We start from the raw sequence: 20,108 nt of genomic DNA, 5'->3' as shown, positions 1-20,108 counted from the left end.
ATGGACACAGACAGTCTTTCTAACTCATTCTCGGGCGATTGCGGATTGAGGAAATGCGCAAGGCAGATAGAGAAGCATAATTTATTTGATATATTCGTGGGGGAAAATAATGACATCTTTTTGCGTTTGATGACCTGATCAAGTGCTAAATCTGTAAGTTTACGACGACCGCCTCTTTGTCTGTTCATGGCCACGTCAACTTCGATCGGTAAATAGATTGACGTCATAATTATTCCGATCTGTTAAAATGGTTTGAATGGGTGATGACAAAGAAGACCCTGTAAGGGTCATATTGATCACGCTAGCATCACTGCCAATGTCTCTAGCAAATGCCACTATTTCGCTAAAAGCATCGTGTAAAAAAATGTGGTACGACGCTAAATCTGTAGAGTTAATCTCTCTCAGATTCAATGGTCTTCGCAATTGTACGCTATTGAAATGGGGTCTCGGTAATATACGGTAACCATTTACTTCCCCACCCTCACGAATCAAAGTATCAATGTTTGGTTGTGTTAGTCGTGACGTACCTGTGGGGGGTGCTGCATTGCTGGTTGACGGTCGCACCGGAACTGCAGACTGAGCCGTGACAGTAGATGCGTTACCTGTTGATCCGTGACTATTATTTAAAGCCCCGCCGTCTTGTGCGAATCGTATGTTGCATGTGTTTAATAATATCTGTAATCATTCGGACAAATTAATAGCAGGAATGTGGTCAATAGACGATTGCAAATGTTCCAAATTAAAAGTTTGTTGTAATGGTACATCATTAAAAGTTGTTTCTACAAAATCTGGATACATATTTTTCAATTGTTGTAATCTTTCACACAAGAGATGCGGATTTGCATTTTGTATTTCAAGCATGCTCTGTAACAAGTCTGAGAGAGTTTGGTCTGGTTGACAGTTGGGTGCTTCAGCTGTGGAAAAAGATTTCTCTGCATCCATTTTTAATCTTTATTTTTAGGCCAAAAACGAAAACATAATATGCAATATCACAAAATAAAAAAATAAAAAAAACACAAATAAAGGTACTGCAAACAGAAAAATCATGACATGTCTGTTCTGAAAAAGGTACTGCAATCAGATATAACTAATACATAATCCATCATACATTTCTAACTTGGATGTGCGCAGGTAACCATGGCGCTGAGAAGACTAACGGTTAATTGTCTTTCTCTCAACTGATCATTTAATTCTCTAAGGATACGCTCATGATTCTCTTCGACACATGTCTGCAATCTATGGAGAGATTCCTCTAATGACTGATTCAGCTGATATAAATGGTCTAATATTTCAGGAACCAATGCATTAAGATGCTTCAATCTGTTATGAACTTCAAAAAACTCTGACGCTATTCTGTCACAATTTATTTGAAAGTGGTAATCCAATTTGTTATGAATCGCTAAAAATTCAGAGGCGATTCTGTTTTGATTCTCTTTGAAGTGACCATCCAATCTGATACTAATGTCATCCAATCTGCTATTAAGTTCATCAAAACGCCTATTAATGGCGGATGTACTGTTACGTTTCTCTATGGCCTGGTCATCTAATCTTTTAATAATTTCACGACACAGAGTCTGAATATCATCCTGCTCATCATTTCTGCTCTCCGTCCCCTGCACTTCTTCTTTTTCAGCTTCTTCTTCTTCCTTCGTCGCTACGTAAAAAGGATACGGCGTCTGCCTGGCTCTCACTGTAGCCTTGTCATATCGATCACTGGTCCATGATGAACGATCCCATTCGACGACCTGTGATTCCGTCCATGTTAAAATATCATCCACGCTGCTGACGTGTCTATCTGTATAGATTATTTTTAAAAACCATTAAAAACAGATTTTCCACATTAATGGTTGTTATGCTGTGGAATACGTTGATAACTATAAGTTTAAATCTGAAAATAAGATAGTCTTACCCTGAGGAGTTTGGTGTGAATTAGATCCTATTATGTTTTTCTGTTTCCTCCGAGGTTCAACGACGGATACGTCAGACTCTATGTCAGAATCTGATGTGAGATCGATTATTTGTTCAGCACAGCTGATGCCTCTATCTGTATAAAATAAAAAATAAAAAATAAATAAATAAAAATAAAAAACATCAAAAACTACTTTCTATATCAAAGGTAATGCTGTGAATATCGTACAAATTTCTATAAAATAATAAAAGAAAGATAGTCTTACCATTAATTAGCTTAACCTGAGGAGTTTGGCATGTGGTAGAGTCATCTATGTTTTTCCGTTTCCTGGGAGGTACATTGACGCACACCTCAGACTCTTCGTCTGAATCTGACGTGAGGTCTACCAGTTCAGCAGTACTGATTTGTTCTGCCGGAGATCTCGCTGCCGTGTAAATAGGCAGGGCGTCTCTTATCCTATCAGCATCGCTGGTGCTAGGACCGTGTTCTTCAAAATCCTGCGTCAGATCAATAAACCCTGGTTGTGTCACTAGAAGTGCTATTTCTATAAAAGATAAATATGATTGATATTTTACATTAACATTATATAATATTATTACAAGACCAAAAAAAAAATAAAATTACCTGTGTCTGAGACATGTACGTCATCCGGGGTTCCCGTCACTGTAAACAAATAACAAATTGGTAAATTTCATTTTGTATAAATAAATAAAATAAATAAAATATGCACTTACAGAGATTTATGGCAGTGAATGCATCCTGTTCAACATTTGATCCTATTAAATATATAAAAAGCCTGTTATTAATTTACACAAATAATAAGATTCATATTCAAACAAACATTACAATTAACAATAAACCAGAATTCATCTCAAATAACACATTGATTAAACCAGAATTTATCTCAATTAAAACAGAGCAGCAAAAAAAAAAAAAAAAAAAGCAGCACTTTGTCGCCATCTTGTGGTTCAATGTAGAAACAACAATACAGAACCCAGGCATACTTTTAACAGAAGCAAAAATTTTATTAAATGGCTAATATTATGTTTAACTTTTACAAAATGAAAAAGGTAGAAAATTAGTATGTGAAATATATAACATTTAAAACAGATTAAACCAGAATTTATCTCAATTAAAACATTGATTAAACCAGAATTTATCTCAATTAAAACATTGCAGCAAAAAAAAAAGCAGCACTTTGTCGCCATCTTGTGGTTCAATGTAGAAACAACAATACAGAACCCAAACATACTTTTAACAGAAGCAAAAATTTTATTAAATGGCTAATATTATGTTTAACTTTTACAAATGAAAAAGGTAGAACATTAGTATGTGAAATATATAACATTTAAAACAGATTCAACCAAAATTTATTTCAATTAAAACATTGATTAAACCAGAATTTTATCTCAATTAAAACATTGCATCAAAAAAAAAAAAAAAAAAGCAGATCACTAGCAGATTAAAACACAACTGTAAAATCACAGGATCATTAACCCCTGCTTAACGTGTATGAGAAACTACATGTACAAAGCGTAATTGGAATGAACAAACTACATTTTGTCTCATAGAATTATACGTCAGCATGGTCTATAGACGCAGAGTTATGACGTTGCGTTATCTTGGTTGCCAATAACAACCGAACGGTTAATTCGTGACAAACATAGCGCTGCAATCTTAACGAGCTAGTCCATAAATATCAACGCATAAAAACAGAAAAGTCATAAAGACAACAAAAAGATGAATAAAGCTTTCGCCAATTATGAAAACCGATTCAAACAACGTGGCTATCAAAAATAACGGACATAGGTCATTAAACAATAACGTTAAGAAAATGTAGATCGCCGGCTGGTGATAGAAACATTTAATGATAAATCGGTAGAAACTTTTTCCCCTCTTTTCAATGAAATACATCCATCCTTATTAAAACACATACATTTCAAAAGCCACAGCTTAAATATTAAAAAAGAAACTCACCGATCGTTGTCATCTTTTTCGAAGACTGGAGAAAAAGCGGCAGAAGATTTCGTTTAACTCGCAGAAAAGTGTAGCTAAGATATGAAACAGGCCGACTTATATAAAGACAGCCCCACAGCAGGGGACGGAGGCTTGTTTTATTTTTCCACGTTGGGGGGTGAGCATGTGTTAAAGAAATTAACTCACCAGATAATTGCTTACATATCATGTTTAGAATATTGTATAGCGATTTTTTTTTATTTAAATTACGTTTGATCTACATTGATAGAACCCTATACCATGATATTACTATATGGAAATGTATAACAAGATATGTAGGTCAGAATATAGATGTTAGACAATTGTGTGTGTTTGTATATATATATATAGATATATATATATAGATATATAGATAGATAGATATAGATATTAGAGAATGTGTGTGTATAAGTAGTGATATGCTGCACCTTCTGTCAAAAATGATGGATCGTGACCTTTGACCTTTCTGACCCCTGTGACCCTTGGGGCCACCCACGACGTTCCCCTCCCCCACGGGCCACCCACGAAGTTTCCCCATCCCCCTACCATGGTTGACCGTAGTATCACCTGTATCAACCAGTATCAACCTTTGACATTGTTGGTGATCCTCCGGGGCCCGATATGACCTTTGTCCACATATTTTGAATAGCGATGTTGCCCTGTGAACGTCTTCTGGGTGATCAAATTGCAGACGGATGATTTTAAGGCTTTTTGAACTCTGACACGCCATATTTGAGGGTGTGATGTGATGGCATCGCATTCCAGCTTGGTTGTGGTCATTTTATGACGCTCTCATCTCTCTGTCTGTGCAAATGATAAGCAACACGAGTCTAGAAACAGTTGGATCAAAATAACAAAAGAATAAACATGGTATATTTTATGAAATAGAATACACACATTTCAATCATTCTGTTCTTTTAAGGAAGTTGGTGATAAAATTATAATACACTGAATTACAAACAGTTACTAAATTTACTGAGACCATTTCATTATAGTTTAGCTAAATGAAAAATGCTTATGAAATATTAAACACCCAAAATGAGGTTCATCAAGGAGTTGAATTTTCATTTTAACTTTGTCAAAGCATAAGAGGTTTTTGTGGACATGTCCATGTTTTTGTGGAGACCTTCCATTGACATGACTATTTTCTATCACTTATCCCTAAACTCCCACATCACAGTAATTCAAACAGTTGATTACTATTAATGGTGTTTAGTATATTTAGTATATTTCAAAAAGTTCATTGAATAACATTCACTTCTTTTAAAAGTTTATAAATAAATTGTATAAAATTAAACATGCTTCTAAAACAGTATTAAACATTTATTTATAAAACAACTCATGTTTTTCAGAGAGCAGGGGAAAAAACACTCCTTACTTTTTTTTTGATGTCCTTAACATGAATAAAGTTGAAGTCTAAAAATCTCTCTCTCTCCAAGTAACTTCATGCAACCGTGCTGTGAAACCTGAGACAGAGGGGGTGATGAAACATTGTTTTGTCCGTGCTAACTTTTATTTCAAAGCATACATTTAAAAGTTTAAATTACATCTTTTAAAAAGTCTCAAGTCAAATCTTCCTAGAAGACTGATTATCTGACTTAACACCTAAAGTATATTTTTCATTTATCAGTGTATGTATAAAATGTTGGGGTCTCACACATTGTGTAACATTTTCAATAATTCCTTAAGAAAAATCACCAAGCATTTTCAGAAAGAGAGCCTGTGACGTCTCAGGCTGGTTCTTATCTCTATTTTAAATGAAATGATTCTAAATAAATGTGTAACATCAAACATGATGCTAAAAAATGTTTCAACAAATTAAACATAGTTTAGTTTTAGCTAAATAAATAAATAATTATAAATATGAAAACGCCTTACATTTTCAGAGAGTTGAAGAAGCAGTTCTTGATGATAAAAAGTAAATAGTTTAAGTTGTATTATAAACAAAACACTCCCAGATCCTCCGAGGAATAAACTCTAGTGTGAATGAGAGATGGGAGAGTCAGACAGATGAGCTTCTGTCACAGCATATGTTCGACCGCTAACTCCTTTCCAGAGTGAATTTTTGCCCATGAGACACACAATGTTTTAAGAAATCTGTATGTTTTTAAAATAAACTGCAAATATTTAATTTGATTTTTTAAAAATCCAAAAGTGAAGGTGTTTGTGTGTTTGAAGCCTCACAACTCGAACGTAACTCAGAACGAGGGCTCAACATTGCTCTTGTTTAAAGTCGTATCTTTGAGAAAATCACACATTTTCAGAGAGAGAGATCAGATGTTCCTCTGTGTTGCTCCCATGAAAAAAAGTATCTTGAGTGAATATTTAATTTTACTTATCTTATTTTAAAGCATGATATTACTTTAAACTTCAAATAAAAAAGTGGTCATATGTTGTCACATTATTTTGCTGTGCCTGAACTCTGCATCTGACATTCTGTACTATCTATGATCTAGACTGGCACTTATAAGTTGGCATTTGTCACTGTGGAAACATACCCTTCACTGAAAATATACAAAAATATATAATACCGGTTATCTACTCAAAAATATGTGTACATTTTTAAAAATATCTGTGTGTCACACTGATGACACTAACAGGAAGGATGCCCTTTGACCCCCAGTGATCTAAAGTGACCCTACAAACGACATGTTTTCAACTGAGTGAATCCACACATGCCAGGGTCTTTCAGAAGATGCGACTCCACAGGGTTCAGTGGGTCTCCTGAGATTGTTTAATTTCCCTTAAAAACCAAAGATTAGGCCAAATCCCTACCAGGCATGTCCACATCAGACTCTGTGGTAGAAAATGTCCTTGCTGTTAAAACCTAGTATATCTGTTAAATATGTTGTTTTGTGTTTTAAAAACCATACATTTAAACTAGCATTTTTTTTTTTTTTTTTAGTTGACGCATGTCTCATAGATCTATGTGATTGTATTTTTCTTATTTCTATAGTTTCAATTCCTAGTAAATATAAAACAAAAGAATGATGTCGATTTTTTTTTTTTTTTTTTTTTTTGCTGCAAAGTTTTTAACAATTAGATATTACACAGTTCCTCACACAATGCAACTTTTAAGGATAGGCTCATGACAATGCGTGAAAACACTACATATGTAAGATAGTTTTACCAAAAATCAACATTTTTTTATTTATTTTTTTTAAAGATAATCTTACTTTAAAGTATGAATAAAAAGTTAAAAGCAAACATATATTCATACCCGTTTGTTCTGACACACTGCCATTCATTGTTTTATAAAATGTGCTTTTATTATTTCTACAAGGGTTCATACTACTTTTATCAGTCTAATAAATATGAAGTTAATACATGATGAAACAAAGAATATCACGCTACCAAATACTTTTGACACAATGTTTTTAAGAATTTTTGTTTGTTTGTTTGTTTTTTAAATACGACTAAACCACTTTATTTTTTCTTTTGACAGACTATTAGACAAAAATCATTTTCCCGTAGTGTTGTAATGGGACTTATTTCAAAGTTTCAGACATGCTACAATCATGCGATACAAGGATCTGGCTGAAGCTTCATAATAAAGAAAAGAATAGGTCATTTTCACTTGTCAACATGTATTATACACACTTTCAACATGTATTATACGATATTTGTACGTTATTACTCACACCATCTGAAAGGTTTCAGTAAAGCTTTAGATCAGAAGCCGAAAGCTATGATTTCATTCAGTTTGAGGAGGGTAATCAAAGTTACACACTGAAGTAAAGCTATAGATACATCTCAAACATGATCTTTGTACAAATTATGTGAGCACAATAAATTCTCACATCTAAATTCAAGAGGCCTAGTAACTAAGAAAGCAGTGACATCAGGTAAGAAAAGTGTTATATACAGAAGTTCACTCTTGATTTATTGTGATAAATTATTGTTTTTACCCCCTTCATTAGTCTTAGTCACATTATAAAGACTATCAAGATCACTGGTAGCATTTTATTCGTCGGTCTGTATATGTTTTTAGCCGAATACTCCTCTCTGGTTGCTTTCAGTGTAGGTTTTTGCAAATCACACATGTGTGATGAACACAGACCATTCATTTAAGTATCTTTTTAGATGTATGACTGAACTTCTGACAAAACCAATTCTGTTTAATGAATCATTTCTTTCAACATCACAGCATGACGTTAAAGAATATGTGTATTATAGTATACAGTTTTGTTAGAGTCTATGTCACGCTGTTGTAATGCAAGCTTATTTTGAGAACTATAACATTACATACCCTTGTAAAGAAGAAATTCAAACAATCACTATACAGGTATTATACGTACAAAATTTATGTGTGTACGACATATAAGGTATATTTAGCTATAATGTAAACATAATACAGAAATCCTCTCTTCTGATCTATTGCAAAAGATTGTAATTTGTAAATGCCATTTTTCCACTAGCAGATGACACTGTTTACAATTTTTATTAGTTTGTATATATGTACAGTTTTAGATAAAGACTGCACTCTGAGTTTGGTCAAACATGCAGCTACTCGCAGGACATAATAAAAACATGAACAAATGATACTCCTACTACATGAGTGTTTAAACTAAAAGTGTAATGTTCTTTTAGGCCATCTTTCTGGTCTGTCTATGAAGCAGTCACAAGACACATAATGCATCAACGTAAAAAGTGAGTCTTGCTGTTTTTCTGTTACATTACAGCTATTACACTTCAAACTTTTATAACTATTGCACTTAGAGCTATGCATTTCACGGCACAGACATAGACACACAGTTCTTTTGTGCTTGTCTTTAAACAACAGTTAAGTAGATTAATTGAAAATTAAATTGAAAAGTGGGGTGATTCATGCCTTTTTTATTATTATTATTATTCTGTCAACACCAATACTTTGACACCAGTGTTTTTTGGTGTCTGTCCTTTAGAACTGATCCAGAAATGATTTGTTATTCTTTTTATGAAAATGTGTGATAGACAGTTTTTTGTCCTCATCAGCAGAATACTAAAATGTTTTAACATATTGTAAATGTCAATAGTTATAACTAGCAAATGCAAGTGAACTGTTATTAAGGAGATAATTTACATTTTATATGTGAAACAAACTCAGTCTCAGTCAGTTGGATTCTAGTTTCTATTGAACATTGTTATTGTACCGCATGTTTAACAGTGCTAGGGTTCTTGGGCTCATCAAACTTCACACAAGTCACAAAGTCTTTATCAGTGATCATCTGACTCTGAAGCTAGACTAAATATTAGGATGTAGTTTGGAGACATTTGTGTTTTCTTTGATTTGTTTGCACTTTTCCTGAAACACACTGCTTTTTAAATTGTTTACCAATTTTTAATATCAACATTTTCAACGTATTGCTGTGTGATTGTAATATTTGTGTGTGTGTGTGTGTGTGTGTGTCTGCTTTCCTTACACTTTGTATCCTTGAATATGCTGTAATGTTAGTCAACTTTAGGTATTCTCGGCATCTCTTTATTCGTAGCATTTGCTTGATTTAATAAAATATTGGTTTAAATCATCATCTTCACTTGAGATCTTTACATTATTTTATTATACAATCCTAGTTTTTAAATAGCGCTGAAATAGATTTTTGGGGTGGTATGTGGATATTGAATATAGCACAAGGAACTCTGAAATATTTTATCTTGTAAAACATTTAAAATGACTTCAAACGCTATATAGACGTTTACCCTCCAGGGCTTAGAGGTTACACAGCGGGTGTTCACATTCTCTCTAGTTAAAACCTACAGGCCCTAGCTACTGAATAAGCTGTAGGAAACGGTCTGCAAAGCTATAATGGCTACTCCACAAGCTCCTGAAACTTCTGTTGAAAGTTATGTTAAAACAGAAGAAAAAATTCCTTACGCACGGCAGAAAAAACACAGGATTCGTTTGACCAAGTTTCTTCATGAAGATGAAAATTTTGTGAAACAGGAATTTCTGATGGCCGATGTTTATGTGGGCGGTTTTGTTTTTAACAAAGCATCACGTACGGTTAAACTCTACGCTATGGAATTTTTTGAAGAAGAATTTACATCACAGACACCTTGTGTGCTTTTGCCCGCCAAGGACTGGTCATTTTTCTACAATCATATCTGGACCGATCTGAATGGGATCGCTGGTAAAAGCTTTTACATGAACAAGTGGGATGGAGTGACCCCAAACGTGTGGTACAAGGTGATAAAGCCCGGTGATAACGTAACTATATCAATCTGTTGGAACATGTCACTTCATGACCAAAACCTCATTAAGTTGATGAAACCCCGTGAGGACTGCGAAATGGACTTTTCGTCTCAATCTGACGACGAATGGGACCCCGACTGGCCAATTCCAGAGGACGACCCCTTCAAATGCTGTAGGTCTACAAAGAGTCTATATTTTGAGTGGAGCGATGTACCCGCGTTAAGTACCGTCTTTTTAACAATAGACAAGTTGTTTAATTCGAGCTGAATTCATTTTGAGTATTACTGAATGATCAATCGGTCATGGTGATGCACCTTAATATGTAATATATGGTAGCATGATGTAGCAAACCCTGAAATTAACATTGATATCGAGCCCTTGCTTCTGTTTTTGTTTGTTACTTGACATTATCCATGTTCCTTGCTATACGTGTAATTGTTTTTGTTTAATAAACTGATTGGATCCAATTTCCCTCGCCTCTAAGAATCTCTATGTTACAGACATAATGACTTTGTTTAAAGTATGTATATTTTTTGAAAAAACACTAAAATTATTACATCGCCCTCTCATTACATTATAGTTATCAAGTCCAGTCATTTTTTTATTTATATAGCTATTTTAACAATGTGTCAAAGCAGCTTTACAGTGATAACTGGTGAATAATTTTGGCTGCACAGCAGCTCCAGAAGAAAATGGTGTCCATCTTAAGTAAATTCAGTATTGATTCATTCCGTTGTAAGAATCAATAGTTATTAATTTAAGTTAATTTATCTATACGTCAGCTCTGATGTCATCAGTGATGTCATCATCCAGCTCAGTTCAGTTCTCATACAATGGTGTCAATGCAGGCAGATCAAAACACTATTGAATATCAAGTGTCCCCAACTAAGCAAGCCAAAGGTGACAGCAGCAAGAACCCAAACTCCAAACTCCAAACTCCAAAAAAAAAAAAAGAAAACCTTGGGAGAAACCATCCCTAGTGGAAAAAAAGTATACTTTATTGTATTTGAAATATATTCCATTTTTCTATAGTACATTGCAAATATACTAACAAAAATGTACTATATTTAAATATATAAAAAGTATATTAGAATCATGCTTTTACCTATTTTCACAATACAACTTTTAACACACTTTAAAATAATTGTACTTTAGTATATTTTCTAAAAATATATTTTAGAAAAAAATACTTGAAGTGAAAGTTCTGTTTATTTTTTAAAAGTGTATTTATTTGCACTTTATTTAAATATATATTTTAGGTATATTGTAACTGTGTGCTGAAAATGATCATTGTAACAATGCATTGAAAGTATACTTTCAAAATACATTATTAAATATCCTGAAGTTGTAGTATATTTTAAGTTCAATTTTAGAGTAATTTTTAAGTTTACTTCTTGCATGCTTGAAATTCACTTCACTACTTGGACATACATTGATTTCAGAAAGTATTAAAACAAATGATAAATGCATTAAAAGTGTCACGATCACTGTCTGTTCCTGTCAGTTCCTGGACTCCATTTCCCATAATCCTCCCTGCCAATCACATGCACACTCCACACCAATCACCAGTTGCCACATACTGCTTAGCACACTACCTGGACTATAAAGGACTTACACACACACCACCTCATTGCGAAGTTTTGATTCACCCTGTGTTCAATTCTGAGCGGTTTCCTGTGTTTATTGTCTTCCTGTTATCGATCCTGTCTGGTTACCTGTTTATGATTCCCTGCTGCCTGCCTTTGGACTGTTTATTGTTATCTGGACTGTGAACGTTTTCTGCCTGCCCTGATCTACTGCCTGTATCCTGACCACGATTCTGCCTGTCCCTTGCTGTTCCTGTTTGCTCCTGTCTGACCCTGCCTGTACGACCACGCTCTTATCTAATAAAGCTTGCAAATGGATCTCAGCCTGAGTCTCGCTTCGTTACAAAAAGTCCATTTAAACACTTTTAAATAAAGTGTATGCAGTGCACAAATGGCTACTCTTTTAACTGTAATTTAAGTATTTTAATAAGTTTATACAATGTTACAGAGAGGTACAATGTACAATAAACACAAATCCATGACAAATTTTACACAAACAGCACACAAGAAAATGTGTTCTACCGTACAGGAAGTGGCAGCAACCGGATTGTGATGTCACAAGTGGCAGTTTAACCACTACAGCAAAGTAAACACTGGCTATATTGCATAGTTCACTCACACTGCATTAACACATTAGAATAATCAGAGTTCAAAACATTGTAACATATCATTATTAATTTTAGGGGAAATAAAGCTGAAAAACAACAATTGGCATTGATATTTCTGTTTTTAAGAGCTGTGTTATTACAGGAATGATAAACAACACTGCTACAAATGAAACGGTCATAAAATAAACCCGAATTAACTGTGTCACCTGTAAATTCTTCAATAGCCATCCTCTGCAGCACAGATGTGGTACCTTTCTTTGGGCAGCCAAAACCTCTGACATTATCTTGAAACTTCTTTGACTTCTTTGTTAATAATAATAATAATAATAATAATAATAATAATAATAATAATAATAATAATAATAATAATTCCTTACATTTATATAGCGCTTTTCTGGGTACTCAAAGAGCTTTACATATGGAAGGGGGAATCTCCTCAACCACCACCAATGTGCAGCATCCACCTGGATGATGCGACGGCAGCCATATTGCACCAGAACGCCCACCACACACCAGCTGGAGGCCATGATGGACAGAGGCCAATGGGCAAATGTGGCCAGGATGTTCGCAAGACTCAAAATAACAAAACAAAACAAGACTTGAATTCACCAAGGCTGTAACTTAACTATGACTGAAATAAAGATCACTAACAAGACTAAGACTAGAGTAAGGAAAACAGCAGTAACATGAAAACCCCACAATGAACACAACAAACCAGCAATGACATGAGGGAAAGAGGCAATATATAAAGGGAACAGCACATCAGGTGGACACAATCACACTAACGAGGAATAAACCAGGGGGCGTGGTAACGAGAAACAAGGGGGCTTTGAACGAAAAGTCTTGATCAATTAATAGAACAAAGACGCAGTTATAGGGTTGGGTATCATTTTAATTTTAGCGATTTCCGATTCTGCTTATCGAATCTTCTTATCGATTCTTGATTCCGATTCCAATATTTTTTTATGGAGAGAAAAAAAAGAGCAAATACTTCAAGAATGTTTTTATCTCTTATTCTTGCCACATTTAGGCTATAACTAGTAGGCTGTAACTGTTTTTGTACTCGAGTGTGTGACGCTGCTATTGCTAATATTAGCTGCATCTGGTGCTTTGTAGCAGGACTCGCGGCTGGGAGAGTTAGGGGCCGTTCACATATCGCGTCTTTTGCACGTGCAAGTTAGTTATTTCAAATGTAGGTGCGTTTTTTCAAATGTTTGTTGTTTCAAATGTTTCCAGGCATGCCTATATGCTTTTCAGAATGAAGCGCACCGCAGGTCATGTGACAAGAATCAACCGATCAGCTTCGGCCTTTCCGTAACAACATCAAAAGCTCAGCTGGGTTTTATTTCTCATCTCCATAAATATATCTAGTAGTAAAGCTAATGCAAGGGCTATAAATCAATTAATCCTTTGCTGATACTTCCTCGTCATCGTGCAGAGCGCAGTTCATGGTTGCATAGCAACGACAGACGCCACGGGAGCGAAATCGCTTTGTGAAGGAGGAGAAAGCGGCGCGGCCACGCTTTCCACGTGTTTTTAGACGCGACATGTGAACGGCCCCTTAAACACGATGCATTCCTTCAGATTAATGCTGTGTTGAAGCAAAAGTCAGTGCCGATCGTAAGGTCCTTGTCGCAGGTCCTAGCAGATAGATACAACTGTAAAATGCTCACTGCCGTTCACTGTGCGAGAATGACTGAAAAAAGTCAGGAATCGATAAACAGAATCGAAATGCGCGCATCGTATCAAATCCCTGGTTCTTTGAAATTTGGAACCGGTTCTAAAATGGAACCGGTTCTCGATACCCAACCCTACACAGTTAGGAAGTTTTATTCGTCCACATTCAAAACAACTTCCCATTCTTTTCTCCTCTTATCACTAGTAAAGCAGTGAAGACTGACATCGCTTCTCTTGTGGCTCATCGACTGAAAATTACAACCAAAAGCTGCACAATGTGGCATCGTATATTATATTCAGAATTGCGTTGCATTAAAAATAGCAATATGACAGTGTCAGTAGATCACCGAGAGCAACCATTTGACGTCACCGACACAGAACGCAAACAAAATGGCAGTTGTATCAGTTGTAGTGTTTTCAGAGCTGTGATCTCACTGTTGAGCTTTAGAAACATGTTACTCTGAACTCAGTTAGTTTCAGTGATCATCTCTGAACCAGTTTACACTCAATCATTCTGATGTCACTTCCTCTTCTTTCTTTAAGTGCTGCATGACATTCAACTCTATCTTTTCAGTTTATAAGTCTAAACCAATAACTGTGCTCTTGTGACCGGCTGTGAGAGAAGATGAAGTGTGTTAAAGTCATTAGTTTATCAAAGTGGATTTCTGAACTAACCAGAATAAAGTTATATGAATTATTATGAACATGAATGAATCATTTCACTATTAGTTTATCTTTGCTGCTGTTCATCCTCACATTACAAGCTCATGAATCACCATATTTGTGACAAACATCTCAGGAAAGGAGACATATTAAACAATTACAGAGGTTTAATTAAGAAAATTAGTAGAAATCATTCAAAATGAACAAAGATGCTAAAAACAGGAATGAAAAGACAAGATATGAGAATCACCAAATCATCTTCATCACACAGAACAGAGAGAGGATTTTACAAACAGTCTGTCCATTACTGTATTAATATTATAAAGCAGTTTATATATGAACCACAAGAAAATGACATTCAACACTGTAGGAAAATATCCATAAACCATATAAATGAACATAAATCTGGCCTTTTATTCGTAAAAGATATTTGAATCTAAACTTGATGGCGTCACTATTTCTTCAGGGAGTTTTTTCTCTGTTTTCTGAGAAGAAGAAAATCAAACGATGAACAATCCTCTGTGAGTTTCTGCTGTTTTAAATCTTGTTTCAGATTGTCTCCAAACTCAGCAGTATTTTATTGTAATATTGTAGGCATCTCTATTTCCTCTGGGTGCTGCGAGTCCTTCCTCCCTGCAAAATAAAAGCATGGACTGACCTCTCGTATGTGTTTTTACCATGATTGCAGATTGTTCCAGATCAGATGAGTGTGAATCATCAGATTGTGTGAAGCTCAAACTCACCAGCTCTTCTTGCACAGATGATCTGAAGAAGAATCACAGTAGGAGCAGCAAACACTGCCATCTCAACAATAATCACAATCACTGCAGGAAACATGTGTGGACGAAGAAGAGAAACTGGACATGACTGAAGTCAAGGGGATTAAACTATGAACAGTTATTGATGAAGCATTTACAGACTGACTGATAGTTTAATGGTGTAAAGCTGTCAGTAGAAATGAACGTGTCGTACCTCTGAATAATGATCCAGCAGTCACACTGACTTCAGTTTCTGATGCTGTGTCAGCTGGATCTGTGGATCACGTCTGTTAGTTCACTTCAACACATCATGACACTTAAAAACATCATCATCATCATCATATATGAATGAGTTTATTTACTCTAGTAGTATTTTAGCATTTAAGCTGACTTGTTGTTTGTGTGAGGAAGTGAATGAAAAAAATTCAACAAGCACTTTCTCTGTAAACCACTGAAATGAGAAAGTCATGAATAAATACCTTGTTGTTCAGTAAATCCAGGTGTTTGAGCAGCTGCTGTCCTCTCAGAGTTTGGGGTATTTAATGACTTCTGATTCTCTGTACAAATGAAAGGATGGATTAATTAAAGCCAGTGTGAACCAGTGAAGTGAGAGACTGATGGTGTGTGACAGTGATCATGTGATCATGAACCTTGTGTAGGAGCTGCTGCTGTAGTTTGGCTTGATTTCTTCTCAGAGTTTGAGCTGCTGACTGGAATCAGTGCTGTTGAATCAGAAGATGAATGTTCAGATGTTCATCTGTAGGACATTAACATCTAGGGTGACCATATTTTAGATTTCAAAAAAGAGGTCACTTGACAAGTGCATTGTGTTCACAATCATGCAACTATATTATTGAACTTTAATACATAAAGTTATATAACAGTCCTAGATTACCAATCAAGTAGACATGAAAGTCTTTGCAAGATGTGTGTAAAGTTGTTTTGTGTACAGTGAAGCCCCTGCGGTAACACTTTCCATGAAGATCATGCCTATAATGAATTATAGCTCCATTCATACTTATTTATAAGCAAGTATTAGTTATACAACATATTTATAAAGACTTATTAAGACCTATACCACATTATAAGAACAGTTATAGTTACATTTATATTATTTTTTATAAGTCATGCATTTTCCTTTTCAATGCTCATGCTCATAATTCATTATACATTTATAAGTATTAATTAGTCAGTAGTATATATATTATATTATAGTTACAATGACTTTTTATTCAGATTTATTTCTGTAATATTAGTGAATATATTGTTAATAGCTGTGTTGTGTTCATATAAATACTTATTGTGAGTGATAATACAGTTACCGATCTCTAGAAATGCATCATTGATGGCTTTAAGTAAAGTGAAAACATAGGATGCAATTTTCCTAAATCAAAAGTTAAGAAATCATGAAGATGTGCTCATTATACATTTTAAGTTGTTTACTTGTTAATTTAACTAATGAAAAACAATTCCTGTAATCAAAAAACAAATCAGAAATCATTAATACAAACAGTTGGAAAAAATGTATCTTTTTTTAATGTTACATACTAGCAAAACACTGCAACAATATTTTTAAAGTACAATTCCAAACTGCTTAAGCAATACCATATGGCTGAGGAGATACAGATTTTAACAAATCAAAATTAAATTTCATGACCTCTAATGCAAACTATAGCCATTAAAGACATAATAACTAATTGGTACAGCAAACAAGTGTCTCTGGAACTATTTTATATTTGATCATTTATAAATCAGTGTATAACGGATTATGAACATGCACATTGAAAAAGCAAATGCATGACTTTTAAACAGGGGCACCGTTACGGGGATGCAGAGTATGCCAGGCATATGGCCCAGGATACTAGGGGCCCCAAATCACGACTGTAACTAGGGGTGTAATGGTTCTCTGTAAGAAAATCGAATCGTTCGGGTTTCCACCCACGGTTCGGTTTGACAAAATATAACCATTTAGCCATTAAAAACATGAAGAAATCAAAGAAAAAAAAATCGTCAGACAGGAAAGACAGACTTGTGGTCTCGTGAATCCAGCTGCTTCACTTCTGAAATGCTTCTGGTGTGAGTTGACACCATGTAGAGGACAGAACAAAACCTCGCCGGAGCCGTAACGCGCCGCAGATGCGTGCAGTGTAAACAAGGCTTAAAACTGCTTCAAATGTCTGTTTTGTTGGCAGTAGGTGCCTAAATCACTCACTACTCTTGATTGTTGGTCACGGATGTGTCAAAAGACCTAATTCAATAAGTCTGTATCGAAAGCGGTCTTCTGTGTGGGTGCAACAACTTTATTCTTCAGAGAATATTCTTGAATCATTATTCCCGAATTTGTTTGTGTTAGCTTGGTATATAGCCTATCTATATTCAATCGGCTCTATATATTCTAACCACCAGATTTAGTTTTTTGAAGTGATCGTTATTTATTTAGAACATTATTTTAGAACGTATTATTTCTTTGGTGACACATCATGCAGCCACACAGACAGATATGTATCGCGTTTATTCCGTTTTTCCTTTTTATTCAAAATATTCACTTGTTAACTATAGGCTTTCATGTATTATATGATATATTCCGATTGTCAAATATGTGGAAGTGAATGTGTTGTGTCGTTTATACACCTTTAATGATCATGTTAGTTGATATAACACGCCATGAGTTTGCCCTGCAATTCAGAGAATCACATAAATTCATCCATTTTCCCCGAAATACAGAAAAGTAAGATGTTGCTTGAAACAAATACAAATGTTAATTAATAAATTATTTCAATTTCTCATTAAAACGTCAAAAGAAAAACAAAAAATTCATCTGCAAGAAGGGGGCCCAGAATTATGTCTTGCATACCCCCCTTAAAACTCTTCATGGTGCCCCGCTTATAAGTAATTATAAAAATAATATAAATGTATCTATATGTTACGGTGTAGTGCTGTATTGATGAGGCGAAATACGGAAATCCACAATATCAGGGTTTTAATACCATCAAAGGACAGAACGACAGCTTCACACACATATGGCAAACAATATAACAGACAAGGAGTGCAGGGAGTGAGTCCAACTTAAAGGGAGTGCTGACGAGGACAACAGGTGCTGGGAATCCGGGGAGATGGCGGGAAGACTGATGAGGGAAGTGCAAACAGGAGTGCGGAACAGGAGGATACTGGGAAACGGAGTCCGGGCAGGCGTGAATGTGACATTACCTCCCCCTCCCCGGAAGGCGTGTCCTCACGCCTCAGATGAAACAGCGGGGAGGGGGGGTGGGCACCCTGGAGACCTACAGGCAGGTGCGGGGGGTGCAGGCGGGTGCGGAGGTCTCCAGGGCGGGTCAGGAGCCCTGGCAGGCCACGGAGGGTCAGGAGCCCTGGCAGGCCACGGAGGGTCAGGAGCCCTGGCAGGCCACGGAGGGTCAGGAGCCCTGGCAGGCCACGGAGGGTCAGGAGCCCTGGCAGGCCACGGAGGGACAGGGGCCGTGGGCGGCCCTGGCGGGTCTCCTAGCCCACCCCCATCTTTCCCACCCACAGATACCCTCCCCCCCCCCAAAAAATATTTTGGGAGACTCAGGGGTTCAAAGGGCTCGTGGGCTACTGGAGTGGGTTCAGCGGCGGTTGGGGTGGGCTCGGCGGCGGCTGGAGTCGGAACGGGCTCGGCGGCGGCTGGAGCGGCTGGCTCGGCGGCGGCGGCGGCGGCGGCTGGAGCGGCTGGCTCGGCGGCGGCTGGAGCGGGCTCTGGGGCTGCTGGCGCGGGCTCTGGGGCTGCTGGAGCGGGCTCTGGGGCTGCTGGAGCGGGCTCTGGGGCTGGCGAGGGGTCTGAAAGCGGGGTCCAGTCCATCCCCTCATACTCCACCAAAAGACCCACTGACGCTGGAACGGGCTGCACGGAGGCAGAAAACTCAGGAGACTGGGGCTGCACGGAGGCAGAAAACTCAGGAGACTGGGGCTGCACGGAGGCAGAAAACTCAGGAGACTGGGGCTGCACGGAGGCAGAAAACTCAGGAGACTGGGGCTGCACGGAGGCAGAAAACTCAGGAGACTGGGGCTGCACGGAGGCAGAAAACTCAGGAGACTGGGGCTGCACGGAGGCAGAAAACTCAGGAGACTGGGGCTGCACGGAGGCAGAAAACTCAGGAGACTGGGGCTGCACGGAGGCAGAAAACTCAGGAGACTGGGGCTGCACGGAGGCAGAAAACTCAGGAGACTGGGGCTGCACGGAGGCAGAAAACTCAGGAGACTGGGGCTGCACGGAGGCAGAAAACTCAGGAGACTGGGGCTGCACGGAGGCAGAAAACTCAGGAGACTGGGGCTGCACGGAGGCAGAAAACTCAGGAGACTGGGGCTGCACGGAGGCAGAAAACTCAGGAGACTGGGGCTGCACGGAGGCAGAAAACTCAGGAGACTGGGGCTGCACGGAGGCAGAAAACTCAGGAGACTGGGGCTGCACGGAGGCAGAAAACTCAGGAGACTGGGGCTGCACGGAGGCAGAAAACTCAGGAGACTGGGGCTGCACGGAGGCAGAAAACTCAGGAGACTGGGGCTGCACGGAGGCAGAAAACTCAGGAGACTGGGGCTGCACGGAGGCAGAAAACTCAGGAGACTGGGGCTGCACGGAGGCAGAAAACTCAGGAGACTGGGGCTGCACGGAGGCAGAAAACTCAGGAGACTGGGGCTGCACGGAGGCAGAAAACTCAGGAGACTGGGGCTGCACGGAGGCAGAAAACTCAGGAGACTGGGGCTGCA

General features: G+C 37.4%; 2 protein-coding genes across 12 annotated transcripts in view; one reads left to right on the top strand and one right to left on the bottom strand.

The window, feature by feature from the left end:
- Positions 1-20,108, bottom strand: part of LOC127508159 (uncharacterized) — a 448,826-nt gene that overhangs the window by 32,890 nt on the left and 395,828 nt on the right. The window contains exons 4-7 of one of the 11 annotated variants that reach the window (XM_051885865.1): positions 16,019-16,078; positions 15,583-15,642; positions 15,354-15,434; positions 12,610-15,243 (exon numbers count right to left, since the gene is read on the bottom strand). The exons of 8 other annotated variants lie outside the window; for them this stretch is intronic. In XM_051885865.1, coding sequence (XP_051741825.1) covers positions 15,188-15,243; positions 15,354-15,434; positions 15,583-15,642; positions 16,019-16,078 — 257 coding nt within the window. In that variant the 3' untranslated portion in view covers positions 12,610-15,187. Of the gene's footprint in view, positions 1-12,609; positions 15,244-15,353; positions 15,435-15,582; positions 15,643-16,018; positions 16,079-20,108 lie in introns of those variants that run through there. 2 more of the 11 variants (XM_051885867.1, XM_051885866.1) reach the window with 2 other exon arrangements.
- Positions 1-20,108, top strand: part of LOC127508119 (uncharacterized) — a 310,593-nt gene that overhangs the window by 62,037 nt on the left and 228,448 nt on the right. The window lies entirely within an intron of this gene.

This window comes from Ctenopharyngodon idella, chromosome 3 (genome assembly GCF_019924925.1).
Source record: "Ctenopharyngodon idella isolate HZGC_01 chromosome 3, HZGC01, whole genome shotgun sequence".
Taxonomy (NCBI): domain Eukaryota; kingdom Metazoa; phylum Chordata; class Actinopteri; order Cypriniformes; family Xenocyprididae; genus Ctenopharyngodon; species Ctenopharyngodon idella.
This window is presented reverse-complemented; position numbering and strand designations above follow the sequence as displayed.